Source organism: Sparus aurata, chromosome 16, assembly GCF_900880675.1.
Source record: "Sparus aurata chromosome 16, fSpaAur1.1, whole genome shotgun sequence".
Classification (NCBI taxonomy): Eukaryota; Metazoa; Chordata; class Actinopteri; order Spariformes; family Sparidae; genus Sparus; species Sparus aurata.
The window spans coordinates 20,857,847-20,885,161 of record NC_044202.1 but is presented as its reverse complement, the minus strand read 5'-3'; the positions used below and the strand labels follow the sequence as shown (position 1 = coordinate 20,885,161).

Here is a 27,315-nt window from a genome sequence, read left to right as displayed (position 1 = left end):
TGAACACTCTGGGCTTCAGTACATCACTCTGTGACTTCCTCACAAGCAGACTACAGAGAGTTCGGATGGCATTTACACCTCCTCTATGTTAGTGCTCAACAGTGGAGCCCCCCAGGGCTGCGTCCTCATCCCCCTGCTGTTCACACTGTACACCATGACTGCACTCCAGACATCAGGACACCTCTATTGTGCAGTATAAGGAGGCAGCACCATCACTGGCTGGAGGAAACTAACAGAGTGGTGCACAGAGAACGATGATGTCGTCTTCAATCTGATTGTAGATCACCAAGAACTACAATTAATACCTTTGATTAGATTCCATCTAAGTCTTCAGAACATATGACAGATATGGATGTAAACTGCTACTTGACTGGTGCAAGTCTGTCACACTGACGTACACTGTGGACATTACACTTAAACAGACCTCCTTGTGGGGACAATGACTGAGGATGGCTCGCTGTCTTCAAATCAAACTGCTGGCTTACATCAGTTTCGTGAATACTATACATCATTATACCGCTGCACCAGAATCACATACTAGCATTAATTACTAGATCAATGAAAGCCTCATATTATATAAACCTAACCCAAATTGGACTCATGAATCTGATACTGTGCACATATTGATGGCATGTGCCCTGACTCCAGCAGTAACAAACACAAGCATAATAATCTACACCCTAAAAGGAAAGGGAAAGTTCTGCTGTCCAGATGTTTACAGGCTCAGTTTTGATGGATGCAGAGTAGCTCCTGTTTATAAATCCAGATGTGTGCTACTGTTTAACCCTAACCCCAACCACACACACACACACACACACACACACACACACACACACACACACACACTACAGCCAGCAGTTTTAGAGAGGGCCTGTCTAAATCCTGTGTGCCACAACAGATCCACACTGATGTCCCCTGTGGAGTCTATGGGGGACAAGACAAACTATTATGGGACACCACTGAGTGAGGGGAAGCTGTGATGCAGCTTACATTCTGTTAATGCAGAACCATCAGCTGTCACACAGATCCGTAACGCTTCACTCATTCTATGCAGACATGCTGAAGGCTTAGTGTGCTCTGAAAGAATCTGAATAATTTTTTTGGCTCATAAAATATTTACAGATGAAGATCAGATTGTGAAATACCAGACCGAGATGAGTGTGATGTTAAGGTGATAGGCCTCCCTCTTCACAGAGGATCAGTAATGCGATGAGGAATCACACATGATGTGATTAACCAGGCTTCTCATGGTCTTTGTTTCCTGAATATGAGGAACAGTCACGACTAGTGTGCATGTACAGGTTCTCATTAACATGTGTCGACATGGCAAACATCAGATATTGGGACAAACTGAATCAATTTGAATTCTTAAAGATCATTAAATGATTTGGCAAGAAGTCAACCACCACAGGGTGTCTGTCCTGATGCACAAGCATCTTTCTAAATGTCCCCGAGGAGGCCGGACCTAACACTGGGTTCAACCTCCCGCAGTCTGCATCAGGTCCAAGTCTGAATCTTAATGTAAACAGCTGTAACCTGCGACTCATTAGTGAATCTGTCCTTGTGCATATTTTCCCCTCTGTTCACCCGTCCAGTTTTTATGTCTAACACATTCCTTTGTTTGAAACACTTAGTGGAGGTGAGTCACCAGGGACTGACTGAGACTCCCACACACAGTCTGAACCTACATCATGAGCTACTGCGAACGCCTACAGTGGCACCAAGAGCTTTATTGTGTCTTTATAATGTTATTGAAGTGAACTAATTGTGTCACAGTGATAAGTCAGGGGGAACAATTGTATTTTCTACAGGAGGGATGAAGTTGTACAGTCCAACAGGTTTGTCCTCACCGTGTTTCAGAGCTCCATATTGATGAGCAGCGTCCCAGCACATCGTGATGTGAATGTATAACAGACATCAGGGGCTAATTCACCACAGATCAGACGACGAGGTGACATATTGGAATAAACTGACCATTGCTGCCAGGCACAGGGATTAGAAAGAAGAAAGACCTCGAGCAGATGGTGGCGAATGTTTATTACTTGTATGTCAAATCTCCAGAAGGCAGTAACTGTTAATGTCAGATTGTTCCACTGGGTGTGTGCAGCAGTGTGTTGGTGTTATTTATTAGGGCTTTCAGTGTTTGCAAGTCGCTGATGAAACAATGTTCTGACTGATGTCCGTTTGCCATCTGTATTCTCACAAACACAGCCGATGTATTTCTGTCTCCAGCCGCACTGTGATTCTGTGTCTTTAACGCAGCCAATCAAACAATGATGTTATCAACACCGCTGCATCTCTATAAACAGCGTTTGTTTGCGGCTCATAGACGCTGACAGCCCTTCCACTTAGCCTCGCCTTATTAGAGCCAGCAGCACAGCCAGCCCTTATAGTTTACTGTGACAGCATGTCAGCAACACTTATGACTGTCTAAACGCCTTATCAGTGATAATGTTGGACGCATATAAATGACAACTCAAGAGTTTTGTGTGTTCTTACCTGGTCATAAGAGACGATAAGCCTGCTTCCTTTCCTTTTTTTTTTTTTTTACATTTGTGTTTTAAATTGTGGCTTTAAACGTGGCCTAATTAAATGTGCAAATCATGGTAAATTATGTGCAGGACTTGCACATGCCACAAGGCAGACACACTGAAGATCAACACACACAAGTATCAGTCAGCTGCACACAGCGCCTCACGTCCTGCGGCACACACAGGGTTGTGTGACGGGTGCACATTGTCGTCGGCTCGCGCTGAGTTAGTGATTACTGCTGCTTCTGTCTCGGCTGAAACCAAACGTGAATGCTGACTTGTCAATTTAATCCAGAACATCATCTTTTCCAAAACCTAACCTCCAAACTGTCTTACATGGCAGAGTGAGCAGCAGGGCAGTAAAGCTCAACACATGCTGGTCCCTCTGCTCTCAACAGTGTGCCGTATGTGCCCATGTTTGTTAGCAGCCCGTGTATGTTGAGTTGATGTGACTTGTCTATTCTCGATTGTTGACACAACGTTGCCACCATAACCAACGTGCTGCGTATATGATTGTTGTTGGATCTATGTTTCAGGTAGCAACGCGGTGATGTATGTTTTATTAATTTATTTTCTGACACTTGCAGGCCGTGAAACAGGTCAATGCAACAGTGATGTCCTGTAAAGTTTTCAAAAGAGTTTGCACACAGTTGTCTCCGTAACAACACGAGCTGTTGAATGATGTGCAAAACACGTTCATTTTAACAAAGTTCTTAAAGCTGCAGCAATCTTTGTTTCCCTGTTTTTTACGGCGGACCAGGATTATCACGACACACGCTTGACGAATGATGGCCTCGTAAATTTGATGTTGACGTGTTAGCAAACAATTCCCTATTTACATGTCCAGCAACATTATCATTCACCCGACACGTGTTTTGTGTCTAGCTGATGAAGGTAAGAAAAAGGTGTGTTCAGCTGCTGAATGCTCCTCTGCGTATGTTCACCAGCTCATCTCTCTGCTGTCTGGTGAGATGGACAGCAAACAGCTGTGGGCTGTAAGAACAAGACAAAGAGCTCAAAGAGACCAAAAGACTGAGAGGAAATACAGAGTTAACACAAAATCCCTCAACATTTCGTGATATTTTTTGTTTTACGCACTGGGTTAGGGTTAGGGTCTCCATTGGTCAGGATGATGTTTTTACTCACCACCTACTTTGTAGAGATTTGGCAGCTTCCAGCAAGAAGATGAACAACATTTCCATGAATATATAATATTTCCTAAATATACACTATGTAACATTTTCCTCAATAAAATGTCTGTTACATTGTTTTAGGGTTAGGGTTAGGGTACTCCCTTTTATTGCCAGAGGTTCAGACATCAATGGCTGTGTGTTGAGTTATTTTGAGGAGACAGTAAATTTATACAAGCTGTACACTGACTACTTTACATTGTAGCAAACTGTCATTTCTTCAGTGTCGTCCAATGAAAAGATATAATAAAATATTTACAAAAATGTGAGGGCTGTACTCACTTTTGTGAGATACTGTATATTTTGTTGAGCCCTAATCTGCAACTCTATGCAGTGTAAGGGTGTGCTTCATTTGGTCGCCTGGGAGTTTAACTTCCAGGAAAACCCGAGACGAGACGTCAGTGAAGAAGCAAACGTGACTTCATGAATAAATCTTTAACATTTGACATTTATTGCTGATGGCGGCTGTTGAACAATGAGGACGACATTTCCCAGAATTTTATGCTACATTTCACCGTCATCAAACTGCGTCTCTTGTTTTCACACTTCTGATTGTTTTGGCAGAAATCAGCTCAAACTAAATAAACACACTCAATAGTCAAGTAAGTTGTCTGAGGGAGATCATGTACGTACAGTGTGTTCAGTACAAACACAGTGAAAGATCAGGACCAGCTGTCACAATGTAAAAACGCACGAGCGTGACACTGAGTCTATAAATAATATGAATAAGTCTATAAATATCCAGATTTTCTTTTAACACACAATGTCAGAGTACCGGATGTACTTTTACAGCCAGTTTCGGATCTCCACTCATTTCTGTTCTTCAGTTGGGACAAAGTGTCATTTGCAGGGTAACAGCTGTCTGATGGCGTAACAGATTGCTGCCTGTGTTAATCTAAGCTGTAAGCAGGAGGAATCACTGCCAGCTTAATCTGCTCATCACTGCTGAAGTGGGGCCTGCCATGCAGCTAGGCAGAATCAGGCTAGGCTAACACTGCAGGCAGGCTGAATAATGTTGGGCGAGGCTAGCCGCTAAAGCTATACTCCAGTTGCCTCAGATAGAGCCCACATCTCCAGATGGTATCTGGGTGTTACACTGACCAGTCCATCAGTGAGCTCTGCTGAAAGCTTTAGCGGCCCAAAAGGAAACAGATAGCGTAGTGCCCGTGTTGTGTTCCCCTGAGCCCTGGCAGCCTGTCTCTCTGGAACTCACTCCTGCTGTTCATGACATCTAATGCCATGAACCTGCTTCCATGCCAATACACCAGTCACTCAACTGTGCACACATTGAAAAGTGACAGCATTTAAATAAAGCAGCAGTGAGCCTTAATCAATGGATTGTTACAGTTGTCTTTGATGTAGAGCGCTTGACACAATCTTCTAATTGAATCTCCACAGTTCTGCCATCAAACTATGGCAGCAGCAGTCACAGCGCTCATGTTTGGAAGATACCATGCCGTGTCAGTTATTTTAGGATTTGCGGGGGATGGTAGTCAATGATTTGATTCATAGTGTGACTTTTTAAGAGCCTTTAAACGGAAAATAAAAACTGTTTGTGCACATCAATGATGCCTCAATGTTCCTTTAACCTTTTCATCAAGACTAAAAGATTAGAGAGCGCTCAGTGGCAAAGCTCCCAGAATGAGTCTGCAACAGGGAGCCGCTGGAGGAGACCCAGAGCTGTTTACTGTCTTTATATGAATAAAGACATATGAAGTACTGCAGGATGTTCCCCTTTCTGGTCAAAGCCTGTATTCCTCAAGGTCATGTTTGCTGCCAGCTCCACAATCAGCCCAACGGTCCTTTGGCCTCAGTTACATTGAGAGTTAAAGCTGCATTAATCGATCTATATGTACACAGAACATGTTCAAATGTCCTCACATATCAACACATTCAGCAGCTGATATTTCAGCCTCTAAGGATGTATAGAGAGCGGAACTCTTGTTGAGGTCGTGTGGTCCACTCCACAAGTGTTGATAGGTTTCTGAGAATTCTTAAAACATTCTCGTATTGTTTGTATCAGAACCTCAAAACCCGGGATAGGTTTGAGCAGCATTTTATTCAATGAATCACTCAAATTACACCATTTACTCAGCTTTGGTGACCACATAGGTCGACTGTGGAAGCAGCTTGTCACAACTCATGCTCATGTTTCTTGTCACCTCGTGGCCGTTGTAATGATTGCGGCACTAAAAGAGGAAGTAAGGCGAGGTAATAATTCTGCAGGTCTGAACAAGTCAAATTTAACACTTTTTAAGACCTTTTTAAGACCATTTTGAACTAAATTAAAGACCTACGCGAAGTATGAAAAAGTAAGTAGAAATGCAGTCCCTCAATTACTTTCAAAAATAACCAAATTTATTGGCATTCACAGAACAACTCAAACAATGGAGAATGGAGTGAGCGAGTGTGTGTCACAGTTATTACAATTTTTAAATTTCATTAGTTTTTCATTTTAATTTAGTTTTTTGGTTTGTTTTTTATTTCAGTTTAGTTTTAATTTAATTTTCACAAGTGATTAAGAGCTTTAGTTTAGTTTTTATTCTAGGAATTTCATTAAATTTAATCAACTATAATTGGTTCAAAATCTAAAGCACCTCCGCTTTCGTCGTCGGAGTTGAGCCGAGGATGGCTTGAATGTTGCTTGACTGCGAGACAGCAGAGGCGGAGCAGAGTTTGGGTCGAGCAGAACTGGATTAACTTGGACCTTGTACGCCAACAAATTCAGACCCGGCTGTTGGCAAAATGCCACTTACGTTTCTAGACACTTCAGTAAGAAGTATAACACACAGAGCTAACTGAATCTCACCAACGCATTTTCCTAAAACAAAAAAAAAAACAAAAAAGGTGACGACAGAAGCGGTAAATTAACATAGTATATTTAAGACCTAACTAAATATAATTTAAGACCTATGTGCAAATTATGGACGTATCTAAGACTTTTTAAGGCCTAAAATTGAGATTGTCAAATTTGAGACTTTTTAAAACTTTTTGAGACCTTTTTAAGACCTGATGTGGTTCGGATGTGCGACCAGACCACATATCGTGGAGGGTCATACAGTGTTGCGTACAGCTAAGGGCAGCATGACTGTCATTAGCCTCTCGAAGCCCTGTTTTTAAAGTGCTTATAGGCATCATATCTTCAGCGGTACTGTACATAATTGCGCTGGTTATGTCTCTTTATCGCTTCGGTTTGTTCTCATATGGAATAATGGTTTAAAAAGCAGTGGCAATTGTTGGTTTGTCGAAGTGAAGTTTGACTAGTAGAAGCAGCGGGGCTGGTCGGTTGGCTACTTGCGGGGAGGCCGACGCTAACATGACAGCGCAAACCGAATCTCTCCGAGTTCTGTTTGGGTCGGTACCTGTTGAGATGATGGAAGAGTTTAGCGGTGGGCGCTGACACATTTTGCACCTAATGCTGGTCCCTCGTTTGTCAAACTATTTTCAAATAAGCAAAGTGGTGGGAGTGGGAGGGGCCAGAAACATGCATCAACCACATGCATTTGTTCCTCTGCTGTGCGATTGGCTGTCGGTGTAGTGTTTTCTAGGAGGAGGATAACGGACTTAAAAAAAGCTGTATCTAACATAAATGTCATAAATGTATTTCATCATGAAAATGATTGAGATGTTTTTATCGCCAAACCTTAGTGTAAATGGTGAGTTATTTCAAATGACCTGACATAAAACTACAGTTATGCATGCAATGTTGGTATGTATGTATAGAAACATAGTCAGTTTAACCCAAACCAGGATGTTCATCTGTGAACATACGCTGAAGGTCCACTACACCTTTTCCTTGTAACGCAGCAACAGTCATATTGCCTTGAGAACGGTGATAAATATGTAGTTTACAGAGTCACTGGTAACCCTAACCCTTCACTCATTTAGGATTTGTGTTGCATTTTCATAGCCAGAAATTATGAGGATTTTAACATTTCTGACAGTCCTTGAATGAACCGTGTACTACAAACACAGAAGTGTTTGTAGTACACGGTTCGTCTCAGCTAAAAAAATATTTGATAAAAATGTATTTATTAGTCTGTCGTTGTGGACAAAGCATGAAGTCCCTCAGCTGCTGCTTTATTTACTCACGAACAAACAAAATACTTGGAACAAATGTGCAGCAACAACAGAACAATTCTCAGAATGCAAATGACCCGTTCAAATCAAACTCTCTAACCACTCGTAGCTTTCAAAGCACGACAATGTCATTAAAGCAGGACGACTGATGGACAATATGATATAATCATATAATCTGTATCTGTTGTCCTCGGCTGCTTCATTTTGTATCAAAAGCTTTTCCTGCAGTTCATTAAATCCCGACTCATCCCTGGAATAAATGTGGGCAGTGTTCAAACTTTACATATCATCACTTGATTGTGTTGACTGTGCTGTTAAATCCCTGCACGCCATGTGAGGCAGCAGGACAGATGCTGTATATCCACAGGTCTGCAGCCTCTGACAGCAGCACCTCCACACACAGGCCCCCGCTGGTCACTTTCATTAAATCCCATGTAAATGACACCCGGCTCCCGCGCAGTCACCCTAAACGCCTCAACACACAGCCGACAGGTCTCTCATTACTTCTGCTGTGCCTGTGCGTGCAGGAGGCGTTCAGGTCTGTGTCACAGCCTCCTGCCCAACTTTCTTCTTGCAGAGCTGTCTGTTTATGGTATTTTCTTGAAATTCATTGGGGTGCGAACGCTGCAGTCACATCAACGACAATATGAAGTGAACATTTACGAGGTGAGACAGTGGAGATCGCAGCGGCTTGATGCCATCATGCGGGCATTGAACTACAAAAAAAAGACAGACCATGGGCCTCGTCCCTCAGATCTGTGCTGCCTGTGGATCTCCAGCGCGTTGAGCTGCTGTCCTCACGCATCACTGTGATTGGCCTGGAGCTGTGTCACCACACCCTCCTGTCTTTATTCTAGCCCACCATCAGCAGGGTCAGACTCATCTAATCCTCAGTAATATGAAAATATTGATTACTGCAGGCTTTAGGTCAGATGAAAGAAAAAAAAAAAAACACAAACAGTCTGATGATGTTCTGCAGGACTGCGGGATCATGTGAGCTGATGTCAATCACTCACAGTCACAGAAAGATAGATGGATGGATAGATGGATGGATGGATGGATACTTGATTTATCCTGAGGGAACCTGGCTCAGTGACTAGAGCGGTGTAACTTTAACAAAGGGTGGATGATATATTGAAGCGGCAGGCTGCGTGAAACAACCCGTACCTCTGACTCCCTGACCTCCGGTAAATCCCCAACACTGCTAAGCCACCACATTTTGTGAAAAGCACATAGTGGCTTTGGTGTACAGTGAACAGATCATAACATGAGTCGCTCCGAGCCCATACATCAAATGATCTGGCCGATGGCTTTCCCCCTCGCTCCCTTCAGCGTGGATTATCAACGAGCTTAATGTGCTATCTTTCCCAGGATTAAGAGCAATAATACACCCCACACGTTAGCCACACTCCCCCTCTGTCCACTGAAGACACGCAGCATCTGACTCCGTCTACATCTTTTTTAAAGGCGCACCGCACAATTGTGTGATTTGTACTCATCGTTAGGATTTTAACAATAATACCAATCCTATTTATACTACACTGAATATTTTAAATACATGTGTGTTGTTTCTAGAGCAGCATCAGTAATATTTACTACAGCAAAATCATTATATGTCATATAGTATGTCAATGATACTACACCAGAAACAAACCTGATCAAACTAGTGAGTAAAGTTAAGAATGAAGAAAGGCAGCGTGTGTGTGTGTGTGTGTGTATGTGTGTGTTAATGTGTGTTAGTGTGTGTGTGTTTGTAAGGAGCTCAGCAGACGACAGGCTTCAACAACGTGATACCACATGACATCTGATGATGACATCAGTAGTCCTGATCAGTCAGGACATCTTAACCTTTGGACCATTTCTTATAAATCCATATGAAGCTGGTGAGTCCCAAAACTATGCAAGTACCATTACAGGTGGTTTGAGAGAGCCTTTAACTGACGTTGGGTTGTATTGTCCTGAGGATGGAGATATCCATCATACACTGTCAGATGTCTTGGCAGCGACTGGTCAGGTAGAGTCTGAACAGAGACACCCTGCACGAGGAATCTGTCTCAGTGTTCTTACCCTTTTCTTTTCGCATCCTCATTAAAGCACCGTTTACAAAGTGGAACCAACAAGGGGTTCACTCACTGAAAACTGAGCTCCTTCGAGTTTAGTGTTTCAACCATCAAGGTCGCTGTCAGGTAAGCCTTGATGGCCAAGGTGTTGCCTTATTCATCTCCTGGAAGCTCCTGATAGAAAACACTTCACACACTCTGGGCTTGCATGCTTCACATTCTCCACTTTGCCACATGAAATCCAACAGCCGATGACGCAGATTGCCATGATTGCCGGCACTTTCATGCTGCCAGGGAGATAAAGCCGTTCAAGATTCAAGCTCGGAAGATTTAAAATGAGGAGGGTGATGTAACTCACACCTTCAGTTAACCCAGCGCTCTGACTCATTGTGTCGACGACAGTCTCACTCATCTGCACCAGATAACAACTGCTCATTTCAGCTTTTTCTTTACTGTTGGATTTATTTACTGGTAGATCTTATTTTTTAGTGATATCAGTTATGATGACATCATACGCACCAGAAGTAATCGCTGTAACTTCAGAATGCAGCTACATTACTGCGGATAGCTCCAAGACATCAGACAGGTTGTAAACCAGCCCGAGGGTTTCACCTGCTGAGGCAGCTGAACTCACTAGATGATGATGTACCTTTACAAAAATCCATGTTGCCGGGCTTCCGGTTGAGCACCAGTGGCCGACCAATGAGTGCTGTCTGAGGAACTTCTGGCAGACACTGCCGTGGTTCAGAGGAGATGGCCGGTGAGAAAAATGACTGATATTTGAAAACAAAGTGGGGCTCCTTCTGAGCGCGGCTGCTATAGCATCAGCTCTACCAGAAGAGGAGAGAAGAGTGAAGAGCAGCACTGACGGCCTTTCTCCAGGAGAACGTGTCTTCACTCTTCCCTTCACTGACTTCAGTGAGAGTTTAGCGTGAGAGACGATCACCTGCAGAGTATCTTCGTGCTTGCCCTTTTACAAAGAGTTCCCAGCGGCCTCCTCTCTCCACACGGCCTGCGTATCAAACCGTCAGTTAGATTCATTTGAACAGAGGAAACCTGTGAACCTCCATGACAGTCCAGAACTTTGTTGTACTTCAAAGACAGATTTCTAGTGGCTTAACAAACAAGGTTCAGTTTCAGTTCGACCACCCGAATAGAAAAACAGGTTTAGATAATCCCTAATCAACTTTATGCTTATTTAAAAGCTACATGATCACGTGAGTGTATGAGGTGACGGCCGCTACAAGAGCTAGATAGATAGATAGATAGATAGATAGATAGATAGATAGATAGATAGATAGATAGATAGATAGATAGATAGATAGATAGATAGATAGATAGATAGATAGATAGATAGATAGATAGATAGATAGATAGATAGATAGATAGATGGATGGATGGATGGATGGATGGTACTAAGCCAGGAGCCTACTGATCTTTTATGGTGGAAAGGTATTATTCAATACAAAAACAGCTAAGGGTTTAAACACATCTGGAGGGGGCAGCCCTTTGTATCCGACTCTTTATACTAATGCAACTAGAGCCGTGTATCCTCTGCTGGGACTTTGTGCCAGGACCCAGCTATTTTTAGTCCCAGTTCCACTGTGACCTCCGGCTGCATGCGCTGCCTTCCTCTAAATAATCACACTAACAGGGGAGGACTGACATCACTTAACAACAGCTTCATCCCGCGCTCCTAACGAGGCACAGCTTCAGAAGAGGGAGAGTCAGGAGGTCTGTTCATCCTGTTTCAGAGCAGAGGCGCAGGTCTGTCTCGGCTTCTAGATGTCTTGATGGCGGATCGCTCGAGTCCGACGACTTTCATTCAGGGAACTCAAAAGAGGCGCAAGAGGGACACGCTTCTAAGGAACTCAACAAAGACCCAGGCTTGAGCGACTTTCTAAAGTGCTTCAATGAACAACACGAACATCAGATCCAAGCCATGACCTGAAAAAGATATAAAGACATGCAGCTGGTGTATGAAACATCCGGCGAAGGCTTCTAAAAAAAACCTGTTGACCTTTTTCCTTTTGAGATCCAGCAGGAAAAAAAAGCGTCAGTTAACCGCTGAGACAACCTGGTGATGGAGCGAGTCATGCTGCGGGTGGAGGCGGCAGATGCTTCATGCTTTATGATGGTTCCAGGAGGGGATGGATGCTTTAACTGGTTCACATCAAAGAGCATCATCACTGCGACTGACCAATCACCTTGTTCTGGTGTCACGGAGCTGCAGGTGCTGAACGCAGCCATTTCATCTTCCAGTCTTTTCCTTTTCTTTTTTTTTTTTTTTAAACCACATCCGGATGAATGATGGATCTTGATTCACACACGAGGTCTGAGGAAGCCCGTTCAATCAACTTTGATACTATTTTCATTTTTGACCACATCTCATGTTCTTTCAAAGGAAAAATCCAACAGCACCTTCAGTTTGTGTGTCTGTGTGTGTGTGTGTGTGTGTGTGTGTGTGTGTGTGTGATGACGATGAATAAATGCACAACAGGAAAATGATGCAGGAAAATGTGGGGAGCTCTCCACACCTACCTCCGAATGCTGGCCTCATGGTGAAGTCATGGTCGTCCACTTGGAGCAGGTGCTCTGTCTTCATTTTGCGAGACTTGGTCACATCTGGAGGCTTCTTCGCCAGGGAGCTAGAGGAAAGAGGAAGATTCTCTGTCAGAGGAACTGAACACCGACCACTTGACCCAATCTGCTGGGACAGCCGGGGACAAGAACTGAGACTTGATCCTTTCTCCTCGGCAGAATGAGAGTCTTTCTCTTTCATCCGCACCCTGAATGTCTGAAGGAGCAGCTGAGAGCTCAGCCAGACGCTGATCATCATATCACGGAGGAGAAAATGCTAATGTGCTTTAGAGATCAACGCTGTGTTCAACAACACAGTCACCCTGACTGCAGACCCGCTCCTCCAAAAGCTCTATTTGTGTCCTTGGCTGAATAGACTGTCGTGCTGTGATAATTGTCAGAGCTGTTTTGTGGGTCTCGCAGTGATGCGGTGTGTAGAGCACATGCTGTGTTAAATCGCCCGTCTGGACAGACAGATAAACGTTTTCTCTAACAGTCAGGAGAACAGAAGGGACAGACGTGTTGCCCTCCCTGCCCTCGTGTCCATTCAGGGCTTGATATGTTGGCATGTCTCTCTGATTCTGGACTCTGACCGTCCTGATTTCTCTTAGAAAACATTCAACTGAGAGTAGTGAGAATGACTAACAGTGGAGACGCGCTGAGTGGATCCTCCGGTACCAAAAAGTCTGAAGACTCACTGTCGCATGCTGAGCCGGAGTTTCATCTTTTTGTCTAACACACTTTCTGGATTGCAGTTTGTGTTTCAGATGATGATAATTTGAAACAGATATCACTGAGTCAATGATCAGCAGTATTTCAGCTGTCATTATGCTTGTGATCAGCTCACACATGACTCCAGCACGGCTAACACTGTCATTTCAAGCTTTTTGTTGAGCCCTCCAATATCTATCTATCTATCTATCTATCTATCTATCTATCTATATAAAGTCACCATCAGAGGATCAATATATGTATTGATCCTCTGATGGTGTGCTCACTTTGGGTCTGTCCGCTTGTGTTTTGGAAACAACTGATCCAGTTTCAGCCCCCCCCCACCCATTAGGAACCTTTAGTCTGCCCATGACGTGATGCTGAGACGGACCCTCTTCCTTTACATTTACATTACATTTACATTTTGGCAGGCGCTTCTGTCCGAAACGACTTACAATAAGTACATTCATCACAAGAGTGAAACCACAACATCATCGAAAAGAAAAAATAGAAACAATTTTTAAGCCCTCACCTGAGGATCGTAGCTGCTGTTTGTTAAGGATACCTAACCAGGCACCACAACAGGACTCTGCCTACTAAAAGGAGCAGCTCCTGCAGGACCACATTGATTTTCAGCAATTCACAAAGCAACACACGGCCGTTAGAGTCCATGACAAAAACCCGGAGTGTGCAGCTAAAAGTGGGCGTGGCAATCAGAAACTGGAGGTGAGTGTCACAGGGGGCAGCGTCAGTGCTCTGCAACACTGCCAGTGTTGCTCTGTCAGCCACCCAGCCCTCCACCCAGCCCTCCACCCTGAGAGGTTTTGAGGCTCTCTGCCAACATTGTGACAGACAGCAGCTTTAGTGCACACGGCCACTAGAGGTCTTTGTCTGCTATATAGAAATGGGGGCTGTTGTAGGGCAGGTGATGTTGCTGATGCCGTCTGTCTCTGTGAGGAGGGCCAGTGCTCCCCTTCTGAACCCACGCTCGTCCAGATGAGCAGGTCGCCGTCCTGCAGGCATCCTCTCCACCCTCCGTGTGTGGGCGGTGTTTCGGCAAGAGTGCATTGCTCAGATTTAACTGCAGTCCACTCACTGTTTAAGATACAGAGCAGGCAGTTTTTTTTTTTTTTTTTTTTTTTTAAAATCTGCCTCATTTGAACCTTTTCTCATGCTGCCCTCATCATCATCTCCACTGCTCCACTCTCTGTTGTAACGTGCTGACGTACAGATGGCCACTTTCCTACTCACAAGGTTACACTTTCCTGCATCACAAAGAGGAACATTGTGAAGCTACAGATTTCCTCTCCTGACCACAAACACCCACACGGAGCTGAGTTCAGACCTGAGCGTGCACACTGAGGGAAAAGAAAAGGTGTGTGTCTCAGTCACAGCCTGCACTCTGTGGACACACAGTCCTCAGTGCATCACTGACTACCAGCTGATACATCTGCATACACTCTGACTGACTTCACTCACTGTTGTTTTTTAATTCAACATTTTTGGGGGGGGAAATGTAAAAAAAAAAAAAAAAAAAAAAAGATTTGACCAGAAAATGTGATGATCGATTAAACACCGTGTGGTCGCAGCTGCCCCGACGTGACGAAGAGTCTCTGAGTTTAGGACAGTAGGAGCAGTCTGAACACGTCACTTTGCGCTCTCTTCCGACAGTTTAATTGCCTCAATGATTAATGGTGAAATATCCGATGGATTGCCCGATCACGAGATGCAGCCCTGGTGAATTGTGATTAATAAAAGTGAGCCTGAGCTCCAGCTGCCCCTGCTGTCACACTGCCCGTCAGGGACATGCTGCTGTCTAATGACATGATGACAAATCAATCATTACGCTCAATCTCCCGCATGGAGCGACTCTCTGCCACTTACGTGCCATGCTTCTGGGTCTCCACGGTGCCGGTCCATCTCCGCACCCGGTGGCCGTGCCGACGGCATTCGCCGGTAACAACCAGACATAAGAGCAGAACGAGAGGTTTGGTCACATAAGGCATCTTGACGGCGCAGATCTACAGGTGAGTCTCTTGAAAGCTCCTCTCACTCGGTTCATTCCAGCAGCGCGCAGCCGGCAGCGCATGGCTCTTAGCAGAGGAGGCTGCACGCGTCCTTGGTCATGGCATCAGACCCTCTCCCGCGTGAGGCTGCAGGAGTGTATGTGTCTCTGTGTGTGTGTGTGTTTGTGTTATCCCATATACTGTGTGCGCTTATCCTCACGACAGAGAGAGAGAGAGAGAGAGAGAGAGAGAGAGAGAGAGACTGAACATCTGTAGCCTTCATGCTCGGAGGGGGAAAAAAACACACACGCGCGCGCGCACACACACACACACACACACAGGGGGGATTATTTGCAGCCTGACACAACAAGAGAGGCAGATTATTCCTCCCTCTTGTAAATAAAAACCTCATCACAAGAATCATGTTTCAGTCCTCTCAGGGACGTGCTGGAGCAGTTTAAACGCAACCCACAGTTTCACTTACTGCAAGGCCGGAGCCAGGGTTTCTGGGGGCAGGGGCTCAGTCATCCACCATGAGGGGGTAGGATGAGTTCCCACGTGATATTAAATGGTGGCGCTGCTGTTGATGCCGTGGGCACCACGCAGGACAGCTTCATCACAGTGGCCGTACAGATGAATGTCTCTCGTGATGACGTCAGTGTTTTCACACCGCCAACTTGATTTGAGCATATTTCCAGGACTGTCACTCTAGTCACTCTATCTAAATAATCTGTAACGTGTTTGTTAATAAGCATTCAGTTTAAGTTCCCCTGAAGTCACAGCTGAATCTGAAACACTGCTCACTGCCAGTGATGTGCACAAGGGGGGGGCAGTCGCCCCCCCTCGTGGCCCAATTGTTGAAAAACGCGCGCTAAAGTGCCCTCCTGAGAGCCAAAACGCACGCTAAAGTGCCCTCCTGAGAGCCAAAACGCGCGCTAAAGTGCCCTCCTGAGAGCCAAAAAAGCATGCTAAAGTGCCCTCTTGGTTGGCAAAACACACTAAACTGCCCCCTTGGCTGGTTAAAACATGATAAACTGCCCTCTTGGGAGCCAAAACACGCGCTAAAGTGCCCTCTTGGGAGCCAAAACGCGCACTAAAGTGACCTCTTGGGAGCCAACATGTGCACTTAAGTGCCCTTCTTTTCGCCCCTGCCCTTCAAAAAGTCTGCGCACGCCACTGCTCACTGCACATGATGGCTCTCTCTTCTTCCATCTGTCCACCGTCTCCTCGAAGATGACCAGCTCCTACTGCAGACGTCAGCTCTTCAGGAGGGGAGACCGGTCCTGTTTTTCCACAATGTAAACAAAAACTGAAGGAAACACAGCTCTACATCAAGTCCAGAAGGTCAAGATGAAGACGCTGCTGTGGAAACAGGGCAGCCTCTGTGGACACCGGACCAAGCAGCTGTCATTGCTTACAGTGACACGTTTTTTGAGTTTTCACCAGAAGATGTGAAACTGAAACCGATCGGGCTCTACTAGTAGCTCTCCTTCACGGGCCCGGAGCAGCTGGTGGCTGCCCTGAAAATGACAGAGACGTCGGTATGGATCAACTATATAAAGAGTTTTGTTCTAGCTGTGAGGAAATACAGAGAGCCAGACAGGACACCACAAAGTCCACCAGTGAGAAGTGGATGGCAGTTTTCTAAAAACATAGCAAAGCCAACCGGCTGCACTGCGCCGGGCGCAGTCGCCTTTGCTGAAAGGCTTTTCCCTCTGATGACCATCAAACAGTCTGACTCCTGACAGGTGGAGCACAGAGCCGATCCACAAACTATCTGTGAACTGTGACGGAGGATAAAGGTTCACTGAATCATTCAAGAGCAGCAAAAAATAATCATGGAAGAAAATGACTTGGTAAGTCATGTCTTCTTTTCTTCTTAGTTTTTTTTTTTTTTTTTTTGCTGTGAAGGTCCAAATGTGATTTATTTGATCACTTATTTTGAGACTTGTGCACATCAGCTCTCACACACAACCACACACTCACACCGCCGTGGCACAGAGCACCAGTGAAGCCCTTCAGTTCAGATTATACTTCTCACATTTTTGAACCATTACCAGGTGAAAAATAATGTGCTTCAGATGAGGTAGAGGTGTTATTTCAGGGTGCCAGTTAATAAATCAAAAGTCAGGTCGGACTGATTTTGTCAAATCTCCAGCATCATCAGGATCGGGCCGTGAACACATACTGGGACATCCTGGTGAGAATTAATGGCGGCAGCACAGTGTCAGAATGAATGAATTGGAGCTCTGTGGCACAGAAGAATGCCATGGACCGGGCTGTGATACACACAGTGCTTACACAATGCTCAAGACAGATATAGAAACAACAAACAGGACAAAAACTATAACAATAGGGGTGTAAAGATTCACCGATACGAATCGGTGACCGGTTTTACAGTGACTACATCGATACGTGGACCCCTGTATCGATTTAATTTTACCATTAACCGGTTGATGGCCCGCCTCTAAAGTTTTGTATCGGTTGACTGAAGCTTTGCTGCTAATTCTGCAGAGCATCTCTCAACTCTCGTAACAAGTTAAAGGTCATCGCGAGATTCTTGTGAGAGTAACGTTAGCGTATCCGAGGGAAAAACCACAAGAACAACAACAACATGTCCGACCACTCAGACACTGTTTACAATGCACCAGCTTATCCGAAATCTAATGTTTTTCGGAGAGATTTGGATTTTATAAGAAGGAGGGACACTTGGACAAAAGTCTGGCCATATGTAAGGTCAGGAGAACAGCTATTCATTACAGCGGTAGCACGACAAATCTGAAAACTCACCTGGTGAGACGGCATGGAGAAAACTACGCAGGCGACGAGGAGTCTGTGGATGCTAACGTTAGTAACTATACAGCTAGCACAAGCAAGAACATGCAGGACAAACGACATGGCTATTAAAGACTTTTTCCAGCCACAACTTGGCGAGGTCTCAAGGTAATCACTGCATCTTTGTCATGACTGTAAATCTGTCTGTTGTGTTCTTGTCTGGTTTTGTCTTGTGGCTTCTTGTATTTGATTTCCATGTCTTTGTATCTTGTCTTGTGTCTTGTTTTTCCATGCCCTCATGTGTCCTTTAAGTTCTCCTGTGTCTTTTCCTATGTTCCCTCTGGCTCCCTCTGTCTATTGTTTTGTTCCCCTCATGTCCTCGTGTGCTCCTCCCCTTCGTTACCTCACCTGTTGGTCCACCTCACCTGTTCCTCGTCTCGTCATCAGTGTCTGTGTACTTAGTCTGTGTGTTTCCCTTCACTCCCTGTCTGGTCATTGTTCTTGTCAGCGTCCGTCCGTCCATGCTCCATGCTCCATGCTCCATGCTCCAGTTCCTGTTCCTGTTCCTGTGCCTCTGTCTGTTCCTTGTTTCCCCACGGTATGTGTTTTTGGAGTTTTGCATTTTGCATCTTTGATTTGAACTTTGCCTTTTTCTTTGTACTTTGTCTTGTTTTAGGTTGATACTTTGCCTCCTGCCCCGTTTTGTCTGCTCCTGTTTTTGTATTCAGCTTTTGTTAAAATAAAGCTCGCCTTTTGTTTCCCCACGCCTTGCCTCTCGTGCGTTACTGCGTTTGGGTCCACCTTCCCCTTTTCAAAGTCTTCCCTTTAACCCCCCCACCTGACAGAATGACCAGACCTAAAATGGACCCAGCAGTTAATGGGCTGGAAATTATTCGCTGGTACCAGGACTTCAGCTCGATTCCCAGCTCCTATGTTGGCTGCCCAGTCGATGCCAGCTGGGTCATCCCCTTTGACGGCATGGCTGACAACGGTTCCAGCTGGCCTTCAGTCGGCGGCCCGGTCGACACCTGCCAGTGGCCTTCAGTCGGCGGCCCGGTCGACACCTGCCAGTGGCCTTCAGTCGGCGGCCCGGTCGACACCTGCCAGTGGCCTTCAGTCGGCGGCCCGGTCGACACCTGCCAGTGGCCTTCAGTCGGCGGCCCGGTCGACACCTGCCAGTGGCCTTCAGTCGGCGGCCCGGTCGACACCTGCCAGTGGCCTTCAGTTGGCGGCCCGGTCGACACCTGCCAGTGGCCTTCAGTCGGCGGCCCGGTCGACACCTGCCAGTGGCCTTCAGTCGGCGGCTCAAGCCCTGTCCCTGCTCCTCGGTCGGGGGACCGGCCGAGGCCCATGTCAAGCCCTGTCCCTGCTCCTCGGTCGGAGGACCGGCCGAGGCCCATGCCAAGCCCCGTCCCTGCTCCTCGGTCGGGGGACCGGCCGAGGCCCATGCCAAGCCCCGTCCCTGCTCCTCGGTCGGAGGACCGGCCGAGGCCCATGCCAAGTCCCGTCCCAGCGCCTCGGTCGGAGGTCCGGCCGAGGCCCGTTCCTACACCTCGGTCGGAGGACCGGCCGATGCCCATGCCTACGCCTCGGTCGGAGGACCGGCCGAGGCCCATGCCAAGTTCAGACCCTGCACCTCGGTTGGAGGCCCGGCCGAGGCCCGTTCCTGCACCTCGGTCGGAGGACCGGCCGAGGCCCATGCCAAGTCCTGTCCCAGCACCTCTGTCGGAGGACCGTCCGAGGCCCGTCCCTGCTCCTCGGTCGGAGGACCGTCCGAGGCCCATGTCAAGTCCTGTCCCAGCACCTCGGTCGGAGGACCGGCCGAGGCCCGTTCCTGCACCTCGGTCGGAGGACCGGCCGAGGCCCGTTCCTGCACCTCGGTCGGAGGACCGGCCGAGGCCTGTCCCTGCTCCTCGGTCAGAGGCCCGGCCAAGTCCCATGCCAAGGCCAGACCCTGCACCTCGGTTGGAGGCCCGGCCGAGGCCCGTTCCTGCACCTCGGTCGGAGGCCCGGCCGAGTCCCACGCCAAGTCCAGCGCCTGCACCTCGGTCGGAGGCCCAGCCGAGTCCCACGCCAAGTCCAGCGCCTGCTCCTCGGTCGGAGGCCCGGCCGAGGCCCGTTCCTGCACCTCGGTCGGAGGCCCGGCCGAGGCCCGTCCCTGCACCTCGGTCGGAGGACCGGCCGAGGCCCATGCCAAGTCCTGTCCCAGCACCTCTGTCGGAGGACCGTCCGAGGCCCGTCCCTGCTCCTCGGTCAGAGGCCCGGCCGAGTCCCATGCCAAGGCCAGACCCTGCACCTCGGTTGGAGGCCCGGCCGAGGCCCGTTCCTGCACCTCGGTCGGAGGCCCGGCCGAGTCCCACGCCAAGTCCAGCGCCTGCACCTCGGTCGGAGGCCCAGCCGAGTCCCACGCCAAGTCCAGCGCCTGCTCCTCGGTCGGAGGCCCGGCCGAGTCCCACGCCAAGTCCAGCGCCTGCTCCTCGGTCGGAGGCCCGGCCGAGGCCAGTACCAAGTCCCGTGCCAAGTCCAGTGCCAGCTCCTTGGTCGGAGGCCAGGCCGAGGTCATCTGCCGCCAGCGACCCTTTATTGGCTCACAGGCCACCAGCTCCCTGCGAACCTCTGTTGGTGGTCCGGCCAAGGCCCAGGAGGGTTTCCCAGTCAGCGATCCGGCCTCAAGAGGGCTTCAGCCTTCGCCTCCGCCGCCGGCCTCCAGTGGGTCCCAGCCCACGTCTTCGCCGCCGGCCTCCAGTGGGTCCCAGCCCACGTCTTCGCCGCCGGCCTCCAGTGGGTCCCAGCCCACGTCTTCGCCGCCGGCCTCCAGTGGGTCCCAGCCCACGTCTTTGCCTTCGCCGCCGGCCTCCAGTGGGTGCCAGCCCACGCCTTCGCCTTCGCCGCTGGCCTCCAGTGGGTGCCAGCCCACGCCTTCGCCTTCGCCGCCGGCCTCCAGTGGGTGCCAGCCCACGCCTTCGCCTTCGCAGCCGGCCTCCAGAACGCCTTCGTCTTCGTCGCCGGCTTCCAGAGCGCCTTCGCCTTCGTCGCCGGCCTCCAGAACGCCTGCGCCTTCGCCTTCATCGCCGGCCTCCAGAGCGCCTTCGACTTCGTCGCCGGCCTCCAGAGCGCCTTCGCCTTCGACTTCGTCGCTGGCCTCCAGAGCGCCTTCGCCTTCGACTTCGTCGCCGGCCTCCAGAGCGCCTTCGACTTCGTCGCCGGCCTCCAGAACGCCTACGCCTTCGTCGCCGGCCTCTAGGGGGTCCCAGTCCACGTCCCCGGCCTCTAGGGGGTCCCAGTCCACGTCCCCGGCCTCTAGAGGGTCCCAGTCCATGTCCCCGGCCTCCAGTGGGTTCCAGTCCTTGCCTCCATCCTCCTGTTTGTTTGGACCTTGGCCCTCCTCCAGACCCCCTCCACCCTCCCAGGCTCACTTGGACTTATGTTTTGAGGGACATCTTGAAGCTGTCCCTTGAGGGGGGGGGTACTGTCATGACTGTAAATCTGTCTGTTGTGTTCTTGTCTGGTTTTGTCTTGTGGCTTCTTGTATTTGATTTCCATGTCTTTGTATCTTGTCTTTAGTCTTGTTTTTCCATGCCCTCATGTGTCCTTTAAGTTCTCCTGTGTCTTTTCCTATGTTCCCTCTGGCTCCCTCTGTCTATTGTTTTGTTCCCCTCATGTCCTCGTGTGCTCCTCCCCTTCGTTACCTCACCTGTTGGTCCACCTCACCTGTTCCTCGTCTCGTCATCAGTGTCTGTGTACTTAGTCTGTGTGTTTCCCTTCACTCCCTGTCTGGTCATTGTTCTTGTCAGCGTCCGTCCGTCCATGCTCCATGCTCCAGTTCCTGTGCCTCTGTCTGTTCCTTGTTTCCCCACGGTATGTGTTTTTGGAGTTTTGCATTTTGCATCTTTGATTTGAACTTTGCCTTTTTCTTTGTACTTTGTCTTGTTTTTGGTTGATACTTTGCCTCCTGCCCCGTTTTGTCTGCTCCTGTTTTTGTATTCAGCTTTTGCTAAAATAAAGCTCGCCTTTTGTTTCCCCACGCCTTGCCTCTCGTGCGTTACTGCGTTTGGGTCCACCTTCCCCTTTCCAAAGTCTTCCCTTTAACCCCCCCACCTGACAATCTTAAGCCCGTTTTATTGTGAAGGACTTACGACCTTACAGTGTGGTTGAGAGTGATGGCTTTCGAGACAATGCCACTTTTATAGAATTGCTTCTTTTATTTTATAAGTGAAAATGAATGTCTACATCAAAAAAATGCGAAGAACTGTATCAGATTGCATTGTATCGTATCGAATAATATCATAATATCGTATTTAATAACTAGAGGTGGAATAAATAAGGAAGCACAACAATTTAAAACGCTCCAAAAATTAATTTTTTTAATGAGTCTGCCATCACATCTCTGGAGACACACGCACTTCCAGCCTGTGCTCTTTGAAGGGTCAGCTAAAAGAGAGATCAAGTACGGATCATTTTGAAGGCAGCGAGCGCAATGGAGACAAATACAAAATAGGTGGCGTTAGTGCACATCGCCCAAGGTTAGGGTCAGGGCCCTCTCCTCACAGATGAGCAGTGGCTCAAGTCAAAGGGAGCCACTGTGCTGCTCACAGGCTGCAACCAAGAAGGGAGACTGATGAAAAGCTCAGCAGTAACAAACTCAAACGTATTGAGGCAGGTAAGAGTAATAAGTAAGTGAGGTGTGAGAATCGGTGTCGGTGATCCATGGAAGTGTATGAATGAAGTTTCTAATATGAGGTGCGTGATGTCAGTGGCAACCCATCAAAGTGTCGGGAGCCCGGTGAGTGGTGAGGGGATCAGCGGAGAGGTCTGGTTAAAATCACTTAGCAACGCTTTAGCGCCACACATACTGTAAGTATATAGCACACATTTAATCAGCCACATATTCTCATATTGCCAGTGCAGCACAAACTCCCACCACCCACAGGGCAGCAGACGCTCCACCTGCAGGACCGGATGGAGATGCGTTCCCCACGTGATGACTCACCTAAAAATCAGTGACTCAACATCCAATTCCCTTCATCTCCCACTCAGCCAGCACCCACTGTGCAGCCGCAGAGAAATGCAGCTTATCCTGGATTTCCCTGTCCATCAGCAGACACCGCTCCCCCTCAGTCAGACGCTTCACGGTCTGGCCCGTCGCCAACAGTGCCACCGAATGGGATGAATAATGCGCAAACTTTGGTCAAGTATCTTTAGAAATCGGATGAACCCCTTATGCTTAATTTAATTTGTGAAGATCTCACAGGCATTCTCATACTGCTCATAGGTTTTGTCATGGTTGCTGTGGAGCTGTGTACTGGGAGTACTGCCCATGCGTCTCTTCGCTGTAACATATGCGGTTCTTATGAGGCAGGGTATGCAGTCGTATGGTGAGGACTGCGGAATCTGAATCCTGCACACACTTTTTCCTTCTTACCTTTTGCACTATTCTCACCCCGGAAGCTCAGCCCTGCCTAACCCAGCCCGGTTGACTTCCTGTTTGGTGAGGACTGCAGAGTCTGAATTCTGTGCCGAGACGGCACCATGTAATTGCATCCTCTTACTTATCTATTATTTGCACTAAATTGTCCTGTACTTGTGCTGTCTTTTGTTGTACTTTGTTGTTATGTGCGGTGTCCTTGAGTGCTTTGAAAGGCGCCTTCAAATAAAATGCATTATTATTATTATTATTTGACATGCAGCATGCTCATCATCCGGCCTTTACTAAAAGAAAAAAAACAAAAAACAGACAAAGACTGATGAAAAACTTCCGATCTCAAATGAAGATCATTTCTACACGAGGCCTTGTCCACACACCTACTGACATTTAGCAGAACAAACATTTCCTCTGGCCTCTTGCTCACATGCAAAAAGCATTTCAGGTCACTAGAACAGAGATTTTTTACACCTTCTAAAGTGCAGATTTTTCTAAACTCTCCAGGAAATGAATGAGCAGCTGAACTACACAAATGTCAGACTGCTGGTTTGTTCACGTTTGGTCAGTTCTTTGTTTACACTGGGTCATAACCTGGCTCTGGGTCATGACAAATGAATATGACAGGACACGGAGGGCCAAAATGAAAATAAGTGATTTACTATGATAGACTGAGGAAACGGAATAAAAAACTGTGAGATGAGGTGTGTGTGTCATCAGTGGTGGGGATGTGGATGTGTGTGGAGAGCTAAACAGAAGCAAAGAGACGCAGGTGCTGGTGAGGCTGATGAGACAGAGACCGGCCCATTTACAGGCCGGACCTTTCTATCTTTCAGAACACTGGACCCGGCTGCTCCAGACCTGGCTGCTACTGCAATCAGCTTCCACTGACAACCAGAGAGAGAGAGAAGGACAGGTAGAGGATGTCGATAACAAACCCGCACAACACCCATAGACAGCAGCATTACTCAAATTGTACACAGAAAATAAAAATACTCAGCAGGGAAGAATATGCTCTGTGTAGACTTGCAAACAAATAACTTGCTAAGGAAATAAACAACAATTGAATAGAAAAAAAAAGACTCAATATTCTAAATCAAAGCAAGAACAAGTCCAGGCAGCATGGAATGGAATACGGAGGTCATTCAGCAAACACTCAGCGGGCACGTGACAACGCATTAATGATGATATCGACTGTTCCGATAATGTGCCTGATGTCAAAGCACAGAGCTGCTCAGGCAGGAGAACAACACAACACAAAGTTTACACGATCAGAGGCTCGCTAACACTCAGGGGATCTCACAAAGTGGCATTCCACACTTCAGTAGATGACCGAGTGGTTGACCGCAGAAACAGTTTTGCAAAAGCTCGGATAGTTCCTCGCTTAACCCAAACACCACTCCTTCTTTTTTTGGTAGTAGGCTGCTGATACTTATCAACTGCCATAACCTGACCTGGACAGGAGCCACGCTCGAGCCAGATAAGTCACAGTTGTTCTAGCAGATTCACACTGAGCTACACTGACGGTGAGGCCGGCTTCTGTCAGTCGGTCAAAGAGCGCACAGATGTACTGAAGGTGGGAAAGCCAGAAGTCACTGTTAAAGGTCCATGTCATACAAATAAACTGAACAGCCCTCCAGCCACGACACGACCCAGTTCATCAGGCGTGACTGGAGAGTTTCTTAACCTGAGCGGCATCGTGGTGTACGAGTAGGCTACAGGCCAGCAGATATCTCCTGGGATTTCTTTGACTACTGCTGCTGCTAATATAAACGTATATTTATGGTTCCCTTTATATATAATCCCTCACTGAGATGTTATCCCTGAGCATTTTTATAAGCTTCTATATATTATTCTGGTTCTGTAATAAACTTGTAATGAGTCTCTGACTCATCAGCTCTCAGAGGGCCGCCGTGGATGTGCCACTGTTTTGATTCAGATTTGGGATTTGACTTGTTTTTTTATTAGTTTGATCTTCAGATACCTTTTCATCAAACATATAGCCATGATTATAACCATATAACATACGGTAAATGGACTCGTCTTCTGACCACTCGAAGCTGCTTTACAAGACCTGTCAGATTCATGCATTCAAACACAGACACATTCATACACTGATGGCAGACGCTGCCATGCAAGGTGCCAACTGCTCATCAGGAGTAATTTGGGGTTCAGTATCTTGCTCAAGGACACTTTGACATGCAGCTAGGAGGGATTTGAACCAGCGATCTTCCAATTACTAGATAACCGGCTCTACCTCCTGTGCCACAACCGCCCATACATATGAAATTAACTACGGTCGGTCAGAAATCACAGATTTTATTGGGGAGCCACTCAGATGAGCAGCCGTGGGTCACAATCAACATCAGTATGCAGGGAGCGCCATTGTTTGGTGGTGGTAGGAGGGAGGAGTGTGTGTTAACGTCCCTTCATTTGGCTGGAAGAATAACATCTGGCTGTGATGGTCCTGTGTGCGACTGGGCAAGAGACATCTGAGATCGAGCATCTCGGAACATGGCGGACTCAGCCCAGCTAACATCGTGAAACACTTCATGTCGAGAAATAAAAAAACAACAACACTGAGCATAGAAAAAAAAAAACTACAACAACAATAATGACAACACCATTTTTAACGAAATGTCAGTTTGCAGTGTCACCAGCAGTCTTTCAGTCAAACACTACGTTTTCAGTGTTGCATGCTCTAGATTCTAATGGCATGATAACTACAACCAATTTAAACAGAACATACCCTCGTTGACTCGATCAGGGGGCTTATTCTGGCACTTTTGGTGTAAGACGCAGTGAACATCTGGAACATGAACTGAGGTTTCTGTTGAGGACACACATGTTGTTGTTACAGATAAACATGAAAGTCACAGATGACTTGAGATAAAGCGTAGCGTGTGTACCCGTTGTCCTGACCATACATGATTTCAGGCCTGGCTGCTGACGTGGGGAGATTGGACAAGGTAATGTGCACTTGGAGCCTTTTCAAGTTGCCCACCATCAAAGTGAATTGGTTGGACGATGCCATCCTCGTTGCTTACCGGCGGCGCTGTGTTCTCTGTGGGAGAGTGCTGCCGGCGCTCTCATTTTCGTTTTTTTTATTTCAAGTGCATTCACTACGATCCACAGCGGTCTGCTCGCTCCAATCCTGAAAGCTTTCATGATGACAAACTGGACGTGTAATTATCTGTGTGGCAGACCACAATATGTGCGGCTGAATGACACTCCATTCCGTAACAATGTTAATTATATACTGAATGATCAATGAGTGTGTTAGAATAACAGCAACTAATCATAGCTTTCCCCTGATGCTATCTGCATCGTTGATAGCAGCTCATGAATTACCTGAGCCCGTGAACATCATCTACAATAGATTACATCAGAAGATGACGATATGATGTGGAAGTCCACCTCTACTTAAGGTCCGACATTCAGGGCTTAGTTTGACTTAATGAGCACCTTGTACGTTTATATCACAATCTCCTCATACAAGATTGACCATGTGGTGTGTCGTTCATTCATTTAAACCTTTATTAAGGGGTCTTAAGACAAGCCTTTTGTCATAAAACCATCAATCTGTTCATCTTTACTATTCCAGACACTAAAGTCAGCCTCAGTGCTGAAATAAATGTCGAAATTAAAAAACTGAATAGAACGGTGGCCTTAAAAAACAAATCAAGGTGATTCATACCTTTCCTTACACGCTTGCATAACCATCGTCTTACCTCCGCTGATACCTGTGACTCTGAGGAGGAACAAACAGTTTGACACACTCCTTCCTCAAACCATTAGCTGTAATAGTCTACTGGAAGCCGTTGTTTTGCGGAGGGCCTTCCCTGGTGTGTTCTCTCACCTGGCTGAGTGTCTTTGGCCCGTTAGGTGCAGTTCATGAGCCATTTCAAAAGGTTTTGTTTTTCTTTTCAGTCTGACATCATCATCTAATGCTGTAAGGAAGAA

At 47.2% G+C, this 27,315-nt stretch overlaps 1 protein-coding gene across 1 annotated transcript in view; it reads right to left on the bottom strand.

Moving 5' to 3' along the window:
• gabrr2a (gamma-aminobutyric acid type A receptor subunit rho2a) overlaps positions 1-15,440 on the bottom strand; it is a 34,837-nt gene extending 19,397 nt beyond the window's left edge. Inside the window, 3 exon segments of the mRNA XM_030392236.1 lie at positions 12,403-12,509; positions 15,037-15,160; positions 15,163-15,440. Coding sequence (XP_030248096.1) covers positions 12,403-12,509; positions 15,037-15,160; positions 15,163-15,241 — 310 coding nt within the window. The 5' untranslated portion in view covers positions 15,242-15,440.
• Positions 15,441-27,315: the final 11,875 nt, after the last annotated feature.